The sequence below is a fragment of the Chanodichthys erythropterus genome, chromosome 19, assembly GCF_024489055.1.
Source record: "Chanodichthys erythropterus isolate Z2021 chromosome 19, ASM2448905v1, whole genome shotgun sequence".
NCBI classification, from domain to species: domain Eukaryota; kingdom Metazoa; phylum Chordata; class Actinopteri; order Cypriniformes; family Xenocyprididae; genus Chanodichthys; species Chanodichthys erythropterus.
The window spans coordinates 5,364,657-5,377,262 of NC_090239.1; the positions used below are offsets into that span (position 1 = coordinate 5,364,657).

At 34.7% G+C, this 12,606-nt stretch overlaps 1 protein-coding gene across 1 annotated transcript in view; it reads right to left on the minus strand.

Moving 5' to 3' along the window:
* Positions 1-4,570: 4,570 nt before the first annotated feature.
* The window catches only part of si:ch211-27e6.1 (serine/threonine-protein kinase H1), a 53,466-nt gene continuing 45,430 nt past the window's right edge, over positions 4,571-12,606 (minus strand). Inside the window, exons 3-4 of the mRNA XM_067370281.1 lie at positions 11,777-12,536; positions 4,571-4,888 (exon numbers count right to left, since the gene is read on the minus strand). Of these exons, the coding sequence (XP_067226382.1) occupies positions 4,571-4,888; positions 11,777-12,536 (1,078 nt within the window). The remainder of the gene's footprint in view (positions 4,889-11,776; positions 12,537-12,606) is intronic.

A 12,606-nucleotide genomic window follows, 5' to 3' on the forward strand; every position in this document is an offset into this window, starting at 1 on the left:
GAACTGCAATCACAATAGTGGAAAAGGCAAATGTTCTGTTCATATGCAAAGTATTACACTTACCAAGATTCTTTGACCATGTGGTATCAAAAGCTTTTATGCATAAATAACCTAATAAACCTTAGTTTAGCATTAATTGTCACCGGATCTATCCTTATATGAACTCTAGTCACTGCACTCCTTGTTGTGATGCAGAATAGCACCGGTCACATGATTGGAAGACATTGATCTCTTTACGCCCTCTCGTGGTCAATGACAGACATTGTCTCCACTTCCTCAGGAGATTCATCCAACAGACGTCCACACATAAAAATAATTGGATTTGGTTGGTTGCATGAATGTCATGTTCATTTTAATTCACAGTTTAAGGAAACAGTTTGCCAGAAATAAACATTCTGTCATTATTTACTCACTGTCCATTAAAGTAGTTTATACAACTCATGCACTTGGAGCCGCCATATGGTGAGTGGAAGTAACACGGGAAGTGAAGGTCAAAGAGCAGAATTGTGACTTCACTAATCTACATTTACATTTAGATTTGACCTGACCTTTACAGTTATTCATTTAGCAGATGCTGTTATCTAATTCAACAACATAAGAAATTCATTTGATTCATTCATAAGCAACCTTTGACCTTTGATCTTTTATAGGCACCCTCAACTGGAGGGTCATGACACAACATTGTGTTCCAACAGAAAAAAAAAAACAAAACATAAAATAAATACATAAATAATAGCAAAAAATACTCAAATTAGACACTCCATATGGTGAGATTCTATCCCATAAGGCATTAGGAGCCAGTGTTATTTTAGTGTCATTGAGTTACTATTATAGGTTTAATTAATATTTTGAATGTTTATATATTTTATGATTTTATTTTAATTGTTGTTCATTTTTTATTAATTCTGTTGTGCTATTTTGACATTTTTGTTATTATTAATAATGATTTTTTTTTAAATGTCTATATAGTTTTTAATTTTGATTTCAGATTTCGTTACAGTATTTTATTACATCAAGTTAAACTAAATAAAACAAAACAATATATATATATATGTTTGAAGAAATATTGCTTTGGCAAGTAGCTGAAGTGAAATAAGTTTTTTTTATTCCGGAGTTAAAGTTTGATTTAAAAAATTAAATCTTTATTTCAAAGATTTAGTATTTAAAAAATACTTTATCTAAAAAGTATTGCATTACTTATTACTTTACAAATCCCAAATAAACCTCATCCAGTTGAATAATACAAGGTTAAACATGAAACTGCTCTTTTAATTCTTTCAAATAAATAATATAAAATTACATAATAATTACATTATTTAATAATGTAACAATAATAACATTATTCTTAAATTCTAGTTCAAGTATTTAAAGGGAGAACATTACATTAAAAACATACTTTAACACGTTAAATTTTGATAAACGTAAAATGAACTATTGTTATAATTTGTAATTAAATTACAGAAAAATTAAGAATAATCCCTTACTTTACTTTTTCAAGGGAAAATAAATAAATAAATAAATAAAATACAATAATTTATCAGGGCTCCTCAGGGTTATTCTAGTTTTAGTTAACTAGAATAACCCTGATGGAGCCAAGTAAAAATATCAGAAACCGTCCAGCAGTTCCTTTAGGTACCAAGAATATTTTTCCTCATGGTTAAACTGTACAACATAATTCTTAACAGACTGAATTCCTACATTCATACATACTAAATACAAGAACTCAGAAGCAGCCAAGGTCTTCATGGTTATTTTATAGCTAATTCTGTTTCATGTTGAGGATTTTTCAGTAAAGTCATCACACACGTCATTAACAGATATTGAGCTGAGAGCAGAACGGCCCAATGCACAAAACAGCTTTACATGAAGCTGTATATTGAAGATGTTTAAATATTTCCCAGCAGAGCAAAAGAAAACAGACCCAAAATTAATTAAAGTCCACATTTAATTGGTAGAAGAAAACAAATGTAATGCCGATTACACCTAAATTAAAAAGTATCTGTTGCTTCTCAGTATATCATAAGCATAAGAAAATTATGGCCCTAACAGCATTTTATCACATATCATATTTATTGCAAAATGATGCAAATATTCATATGAAGAAACATAACGGCTAAGATAATTTTCTTACTTATGTAATGTATAAACTAATGTAAAAAAATAATATATGCAACTGAATAATTGTCCAACAGAGGGCACTCACTAGCTATTTTTTTCTTTTTCTCCACAAGGGCATAACCTTATTACACCATAAAGCTACTTCATAACTCTGAAAAAGGAAATTTAATATTACCAGAGTTTTACAGAAAACAGTGACAATCACATCAGTGATGTGGCAAGGAAAAACTCCCTAATATGTCAAAGATCAAGTCAAAACATCAGCAGCTTATATGCTTGTTTTTAGCATGACTTAAAGGGATTGTTCACCCAAATATGAACATTATCCCATGATTTACTCACCCTCAAGCCATCCTAGCTGTATATGACTATCTTCATGCAGACTAACACAATCTGAGATATCCTGGCTCTTCTAAGCTTTATAATGGTAGTGAAGGGGGGAGATTTTGAAGCCCAAAAAAGTGCATCCATCACTGTCAGAAAAAAAAGATAGGGTACTGCCCCAGTGACAGCACCGTAAGGTACAAAGGTAAAAAGGTACTAATATGCACTTTTAACGTACTAATATGCACCTTTAAGGGGTATGTAAGGTACAAAGATGTACCTTTTCACTTTTGTACCTTAGGGTACTGCCCCAGTGACAGCGCCGTACCTTTTTTTCTGACAGTGATCCATTATAAAATTATTCCACACGGCTCCAGGAGGTTAATAAAGGCCTTCTGAAGTGAAGCGATGGGTTTTTGTAAGAAAAATATCCATATTTAAAACTTTATAAACTATAACAACTAGCTTCCGTTAAACAAGTCGAGTTATGGAGAAAGAGTAACCTTTTTAAGGCCACTTTTGATCAATTTATTGCATCCTTGCTGAATAAAAGTCTTAATTTCTTTACACAGTAAATCTACAGGGGCTCTTCACCAAGCAAAAATATGAAGAAAAGCAGGACTGAAAATCTGCAGATCTGACCATCAGAGGTTACACTCCCTTCCCATTTGCATTTTAGTCTGGTGCGTGGTTCTTCAGGGGTGAAAAATGTACATTTTAAAATAGAATGGTGAGTTTATATAATCAGTTCATCCTCATCTGATAAATGATGGAATAAATGTGGGAGAAGTGAGCAGAGGTGCTGATCTGTGGTTTTCTTTTTATAGAGACTTTAAAAGAGAGATCACAAATATGCTGAAGATCTTGAAAAAATGATACTATTAGCAGAAATGCGTCATGAATATATTAGTATGGATGCATACATGATTTACCTTTCAAAAACAAGTCTGTATTTCTACATTAAAGTTTATCTACACATTTTAAGGAATTGTATAAATTTTTTATCCTTTAATTTTGTTCCTTGAGGTCCACTTATAATGTTCAGAATTAAATAGGCTGTTTTGTTCATGTGGAATGTGTTGGGCCTCTCACCTAGAAATCTTGTAGTGGAAAAACAACAACAACAACAAAACTGGGTCCATGGTAACCAGCCAAACCTTGACCCTTTAAAGGGACCTATAGTGCCTCTGGTTACCCCAGAATGTGTCTGTGAAGTTTCAGCTCAAAATACCTCACAGATCATTTATTATGTTTAATATTAATATTGTCAAATTTGCCCCTATTTGCATGTAAGCAAAAAAAATGCAGTTTTTGTGTGTGTCCCTTTAAATGCAAATGAGCTGCTGCTCCCAGTCTTCTATACAGAAGAGGGCGGAGCTTTAACAGCTCACGCTTCAGTTGCTCAACAACAACAAAGCTGGAGAATCTGACGCAGCCAAAATGAGGATTGTCAGCAACGGTGTTCAGCCTTACATTGTTCAAACCGGAGTCGACACTGATGGAGAGACTCAGGAAGAAGTTACAACTTTTAGAATGAACATTTCTGAATGGTTAGTGGATAAATTTATGTAGTTGCTGTGGAGTTGATTCAACTCTTCGATTAGCATGTGTCGTCATGTTAAACTTTACTATACAGCGTACCTGTTTGCCAAACAGAGCCATACACACCAGGCTAAAGATTATGATTGCTATCAAATGCTATGTATGGTCTAATCTTTTTCGCTCAGACAGAAATGCTCCTTTTTTAGCAATCAAGCTTTCCGGGGTCAACTTGCAGGCTATCCAAGCTAACGAGACTCTAAAGAGTGTTTTGTGCTCGTCTGTGCAGCCAACAACAGATCAGTTGCATGCTTTGCTCAAAAGTTTTCCATGGCATTAGAACTGGTACACCGTTTGCACTTGCAAAAACAATATGGCGGACGATAATATTATAATAAGATCCCCTTCCTACATCACAAGGGGAGTGAAATCTGAGTGGCTCATTTTTACACATACTTCCAGTGAAAGGCTTGCCAAAACAAAGTTACTGGGATGTCCTTTTTCATGTTTTCTGCACTGGTAGATGCACCAGGGTCCCGATTATAGCACTTAAACATGGAAAAAGTCAGATTTTCACGATATGTCCCCTTTAAGTAGCGATCTTCAGGCACTGTGATCTGTCGCTGACCCCTAACCGTGGCCCAGAACCTGGTCGTGACCCAGACCTCATCGAGATCCTTGATCCAGGAGTAGAGCCCGAACTGGGGCAGCGAGAGGAGGTCCGTGAAGCCCGCCGCTGGAGGTTTCGGGAAATGGAGCGGTGAAGGTTCTTGTTAGATGAACAGGCTGCCATGCTGACCAGCCACGGATGCTTAAGAGCTTCCTCAGCGGTCATACGATGCTCAGGCTCAAGGGTTAGGAGGCCATCGATGAAGCTTTTGGCCAATGTAGATACTGATTTCCATGGCTGAAAGAGAGAGATTGAGAGAGAAAGTGTTTATCAGTATAATAAAAGTCCACACATAATGTTAATCATGTATTTTTTCATAAAAAAAAAAAAGTTTAGGGCCGAGTTGCTGTGATTTGAGAATGTGGGCGGTCATATGTTAATGTGGTCATCAACAAAATTATGTTGCATGTTCAAAATAAAATAAAATAAAATAAAAAATGAAAAAAATATAATAAAATAATCCACATTGAAGTGTGGCATACAGTAAATGCTTAAGGTCAATAAAATAAATCAAATGAAATAAATAAAAACAAAAAAATAAAAATAAAATGAATTATTTAAAAACATATACAGTGCATATAAAACACCCCTGTTAAAACAGCTGTTTTTTGTGATGTAAAAAATTAAACAAATATAAATAACATCAGAACTTATGCACCTTTAATGCAAAAATGACAACCTATGTAATGCCACTGAAATTACCAAACTAAAAATAATACCATTATATTTGTTTCATTTTTTACATCACAAAAACAGGTGTGTGCAGAATTTTTATATTCGCTTTATACAGTTTTAAGTTGTGAAAGTAACAGTATGTTTTCATAGCACATCTTTTGTCTGAAAACATCTAGGAACATTTTATTCCTTATAATACAACAAAAAAATAATTAAAAAGGACATTTTTAGTTTAACACCAATTGTCTGGTGTGATTCAATAGCCTTGAAAAGTCCCCAAGTAATGAAAAAATCTTTATCAGAATCCTTATAATTGATCTCAAGGATCTCTACTGAATCAGTAACTCAAAAGTCCGGCAAATTCTCCTGCCCACACTTCTCCTGCATGAAAACCAACCATTCTTTCCATTCATTGCAGGTTTTGCATTCAGTCTGTGTTTAGAACAGCATCAACTCATTACCGATCACAGCGCAGCAACGGCTGTAAATGTCACTGAGTACACAGACATGGATTCTGCCTGAATGGAGGCCGGACCGTCGCTGCCTGACCACCGGTGACCTGTGCTACTGACGCTTCTGCCTCTTAAGCTGCATTAGATGTACAACATGGCATTTTCGCCTCGTCACCATCTGAATGTGAAGACATTAGTCAATAAATGTCACCAGTTTTGAATAGATCTGTGACTCACCACTAATTTGAAGGAGTTAATAACCATCTCTGGTATCTGAGAAATTGATTTTATGCTATAGCAGGAAGAAAAACAAGAAATGCAAGCAAGAATAATAAGGGATCGAGCACTGTGTGAATCAAAAAGATGATTCTGACTCTAAATTCTGATTGGATAAGCTACATAAAAGGAAGTTGTCACATCACTTAAAGGTGCCCTAGAACCAGTGTCCCCTGAACGTGTCTGTGAAGTTTCAGCTCAAAATACCCCATAGATTTTTTTTTTATTAATTTTTTTAACTGCCTATTTTGGGGCATCATTAGAAATGCACCGATTCAGGTTGCGGCCCCTTTAATTCCTCACGCTCTCCGCCCCCGGAGCTCGCGCTTGCCTTAAAAAGCATAAACAAAGTTCACACAGCTAATATAACCCTCAAAATGGATCTTTACAAAGTGTGCGTCATTCATGCTGCATGCATACATTGGATTATGTGAGTATAGCATTTATTTAGATGTTTACATTTGATTCTGAATGAGTTTGATAGTGCTCCAAGACTAAAGCTAACATTACACACTGTTGGAGAGATTTATAAAGAATGAAGTTGTGTTTATGAATTATACAGACTGCAAGTGTTTATAAATGAAAATGGCGACGGCTCTTGTCTCCGTAAATACAGTAAGAAATGATGGTAACTTTAACCACAGTTAACAGTACATTAGCAACATGCTAACAAAACATTTAGAAAGACAATTTACAAATATCACTAAAAATATCATGATATTATGGATCATGTCAGTTATTATTGCTCCATCTGCCATTTTTCGCTATTGTTCTTGCTTGCTTACCTAGTCTGTTGATTCAGCTGTGCACAGATCCAGACGTTAATTCTGGCTGCCCTTGTGTAATGCCTTGAACATGAGCTGGCATATGGAAATATTGGGGGCGTACATATTAATGATCCCGACTGTTACGTAACAGTCGGTGTTATGTTGAGATTCCGGTGTAAATAACAGGTATAACCGTAGCAAAACTTGTGTGTTTTAAAACGAAAACGCACTAGTGTAAGCGGGGCCTCCGTTACTAGTTCTGAAATTACGTTTTGGAATTAGCAATGAACGGAGGCTTTGGATGAGATGCGCAAGAAATTAGTCCCACACAGAAGAGTGTTTTAAGGAGAAAAACCTGAAAAATGTTTTGAAATACAACATCTGAACAGTGTCTTGAGGTGTGATAACCGTAGTACAAGCGGAATAATTGACTACGAGTCCGGACCGCTGAATTATTAGAAAGTAATGCTGAAATAAATATGCAACCGGATGACGTCACATGACAATGTTGCGTATGCATACTAAATGCATTCTAAACGTTCTGCAATTTTACATTGTCAAATAACATAATTTAGTATGATTTATTAGTTGCTTTCAACCAAAAAAGTCCAAACAAGGTCAAAAATTACTGGTATTACTATTCTTAGGACATTTTGTCACCACACACACACACACACACACAGTAATGGCAATTAATCATCCATGAAATTGACAACTGCAAGTCTCCTGCTGACAAAGAGATTTTAAAGAGCAAGTTTCATTCAAACACACACCGAAAGACATTCAAAAAATAAAGTGTGTGAGTTTTACAAGAAAACATTAAAGTACATTAGTCTTGCTGTGGTCTGTGTCAACTGAAGTAAAGAATCCAGCAATTTCTGAAAATCTGACATCAATAAAACACAGTGAGAGCCGAACGACTACCTCTGGTGTTCTGCGGTTCAATATATCATTCTGTCCTGCAGAGTGATTATGTATTCATGTGGTTAAATATATATCTGCGCAGAAACACGGGTCTGTGCGCTGCGTGTGTGCATATGCTTAACCTATAAAGGATGGCAGACTAGTTTCTAATTACAACCATGGCAGAGCATTTGAATTCACAGTGAGGCTCAAATAAAAAAACTGAATTCTGAAATTAGTGAATGAAATTTAATTAAAAAAAACTTTTGAAAAAAAAAAAAAAAAAAATAAAAAAAAAAAAAAAAAAAAAGTTCAGTCCTTATTATAAGTCGTTTTTAAACTTTGTTTGTTGTGTTGCGTTCTCCAGAGTCTTTAATAAGTGTGTGAGTATCATCTGTGTAGTATTAAATGAGAGAGATGAAACACATTTAGAGTGAAATTATCAGGTGTGTTCAGCGCACAGTGTGTTGCCACAGCAAGATGTTTTGATTAACTTTAACATCAATATACAGGAAATAGAAGTAGCCGTGGGGTTTAAAAATAGAATGCAAATGAAAAATACATGGAAACATGAATAAATCAGAAATTGTAAAATCAATAACAAAACTGCATGTACCAAGTTCTTTATTCTTTATCAGTATTCATGCTGTTTTCATGTATTTTTGAAAACAATTTATTCATTTTAAGGTGTCCTGAAATTATACTTTTAAGTACTGAGTAATATTAATTAACAAAATGTATTTACTATAGGCTTAGGGTTTAGTTGAGGGTTAGTTGCATGTAATTATGCCTAATTTATAGTTAATACTAAGTTAATTTGTAACAAGGCTACTAAAATAGTTACCTATATATATATATATATATATATATATATATATATATATATATATATATATATATATATATATATATATATATATATATATATATATATATATATTTTAATTTGAATAAAATAAGTAGAACTTAAGTAAAACAAAACACAAGTGTATGTTAGTATTTTTGTTTATTAAATAATATAACATTTTATTTAATATAGTAATGTTTTAAATAATTTATTTTCAGCTATTTAATCTCTCTCTTTTTTTAACGATCTAAGGATGCACTTTATGTCCTAGAAAAATATCAAAATTAATCAAATTTGGAAATTAAAACATGTTTATAAGCACAGAAGACAACTTCATATGGATGCATGGTAAAGCTACACACACACACACACACACACACACACACACACACACACACACACACACACACACACACACACACACACACACACACACACACACACACACACACACACACACACACACAAATGTATTAAAACAATAAATTTCCATGCAATTAAACAAATGGGTCAAATGGTCCGACTTTAAATGGAAAATCAATTAAGAATCACCACAGGTGCAATACTGTGGCTTGACATGGTGGATATTAACCTACTTACAGTCTTTCTCTGCAACTACCTGTTATATTGTGTCTCAGTAGTCCTATATCAAAAAATAAATAAATAAAATAAAATAACAATAATAATTTCTGCATGTGCTTGATTACTGTCTCTGAGCAGCAGGATTATAAAGAGCCTCATAGTTTATGTTCTTTCTCTTCAAGAGAACAACAATTATTGCTGTACTACTGCACCTATAATTTCACAGCTCTAGGGGCTGGAAGTGGTAAAGAAATGTGTGTGTCTCTTTGCAGTTTAAAGGTGATAAAAACCCTGTGGTGAAGCTCCTCTACCCTCTCCTTCCCCTCTGATTACCACCTCTCACCTCACACACATACGCGCACACACACACACACACACACACACACACACACACACACACACACACACACACACACACACACACACACACACACACACACACACACACACACACACACACACACACACACACACACACACACACACACACACACGCGCACACACACACACACACACCCTTGAGACAAAGCAAGCTGACGTGCTGTGGGTGGGCGACACATCAGTCAGGTAGCTGGTGGCTGTTTACACAGGTGACTAGATTTCACCTTCCCACACACACAAACTCTCTTTGCCCTTTACTTTACACTCGGCTGAATGTTTCCTTGCTCTGGTTCATTCCAGGTGTCTCAGTGCTGGTGGACTGGTTAGGCCATCACAAGCTCCATTTCGATTATGAAGATCATGAAAAGAGTATACAAAGAAAATATAAATATATCACAACATAGTTGGCCAAAAAAGTATTTGGATAATTAAGTCACGGTTAAAAAAAATGTATTAAATGTCATTATGGCATTAAAACAAAATATACACTGTCCGTCGTTCAAAATGTTGGGGTCAGTAGGATTTTTTCTCTGTTCTTGAAAAATTCTCTTAAACTGAGATACATTTTTTGGTAACAATTTACTAAAAGCCTTATGTTATAATATATATATATATATATATATATATATATATATATATATATATATATATATATATATATATATATATATATATATATATATATATATATAAAAAATGCATTATAAATTTATTTTTAATTAATTATTTTTAAAAGGTTTAAGTAAAGTGCTACCCTTTTTTTCCCCCAGGATTCTTTGATGAACAGAATATTCAGCATTTATTTTAAGGCCCTAAATTAAGAAGAATCAAATTCAAGTATATAATATAATATAATATAATATAATATAATATAATATAATATAATATAATATAATATAATATAATATAATATAATATAATATAATATAATATTTATTCATTTATTATATATATATATGTATACAGTCACCAAAATTTATTTATTACCTTGAACATTTCATTCATTATTACAGTTTATTCACTATAGTTTAAAAAAAAATTATAATAAAATATGACAAGATCTCAGAGTTAAACTGTGTCAGAAAAAAATAATCATAATTATGTCAGATAACACTTAAGCAAAACATGGTCAGGTCAAAGTGTCTGAATAATTTTTGGTCCCAAATTTGTCTAAATTTTACTGGTAGTCCACTGTATGAAGAATTTTGGGTATAATATGTCAGAGTTTATTTTGCTATCCTCACTTACATAAATGAACTATAGTGTCCTGCACCCACTAAAAATATACCAAAAATCATTTTTGGCTGGACTGTATATTTATAATTATAATTATATATATATATATATATATATATATAATTGTATTATTAATTGTAATAATTTTATAAGTGTAAAAACCAATGTATTAAATAAATAAACAGTTTAAATTATTATTATAATTTTTATAAATCTCACTGATGTAAGTGATATGAACACTTCAAGACATACAGTATAAACTATAAACTATAAAGACATATGCAAAATATGGTATGCATTAAGTCACCAAAATTAAAATATGAGGAAGAAAAATTAAATGTGTTTTTGAAACGGGTGCAAAGACGAAACTGACTTATCTTATGAATGATGACACAGCAAAAAATATTTATGAAAATGTCATTATTAAAAAAATGTCAATATTTAAGAAAATGTCATCAATTCACCAGCCATTGATAATTCAAAATGTTAATTTAGGACCCTGCTGAAGTTAGCTTTGAGAAAGCTTTAGCTGCATTTGGTTTGATCATTTGTTATCTAATGCAAAGACATTCAGACAATTTTAAGTGTGTCTTATGCGAAGATGCACAAATTTAGCTGCCGATATTTATCGGGCGATTTTTGATCAATTAAAAACCATCAGCATATTGGCTATAGCATAAAAAAGACAGATACAACAAACCGATAGTTTATTAATCAACTGCATGATGGCACTGCCACTTAGTAATGTAGCATAATGTATAATGTCTGTTGCAAAACCCAACATTTTCTCTGGGTAAAATAATTAATGTTGTGATCAAGAAATATTTGATAGCAAAAAGTTGTCAACTGCCAATTGTTGTTTGTTAAAATTGGTATCGGCCAAAAAAATCCTATCGTGCATCCCTAGTCTTATGTGTCCAAATTTTTCTTGGGCCACTGACTGTGTGCATTTGTTATCTCAAACCAATTCTAAGATAACAGTAAGGAAAGGCATTGTGACACTCACATCACCATGGAAACTGTAGCTGCCCCTGAGAATGGCCCTGAAGAGCCGTGGTCGGCTGCTCTGGTCGAAGGGCAGTGAGCCGCTCAGCACGATGTAACTGATGACGCCCAGTGCCCACATATCCACAGCGCTGCTACAAGGTCTCCGAGACAGCATCTCAGGGGCCAGGTACTCCGGTGTGCCACAGAGCGTCCTCACAGCCCAATCTTTACCCTGACGGCTCTTCTCAAAGTCTATAGTGCTAAAGGACGAGTCGCAATTTGTGTCGTGGGTTGAAACGTTCTTGCTTTGAAATGAGACCGGCGCCTTGATGTCCCAACAGGCGAGCCCAAAGTCTGTTATGATCAAGCGCGAGTCCTGTCCCGGGTGGTAGTACAGCAGGTTTTCGGGTTTGAGGTCCCTGTGGATGACACCCAGAGCGTGGAGATAGCACAGACCGCTGGCCACCATCTTCAAGGCCTTGGTGGCGTCCCGTTCTCTGAAGGTTCCTCGGGCGACCATGCGCTCCAAGAGCTCTCCTCCGGTGGCCAGCTCCAGAACGAGATAGACGCGATGTGGCGTTTCGAACACCTCAGCCAGGCGGATGACATTGCTGTGGTTCACCCTTCGCAGGACACCGAGCTCTGCCTGACAGGCCTCGTGACCCTCACGACCTTTGACCTCCAGAAGTTTAATGGCGAAGGGTTGGCGCGAGCGCCGGTGCTCAGCACGAACCACACGGCTGAAGCTCCCACAGCCAATCAGAGCCTTGATGTCGTACCTAAAACAGATATAAACACTTTTAGTATCATTATAGTTTTTGTTTAAGAGGCCATATAATGTGTTATAAT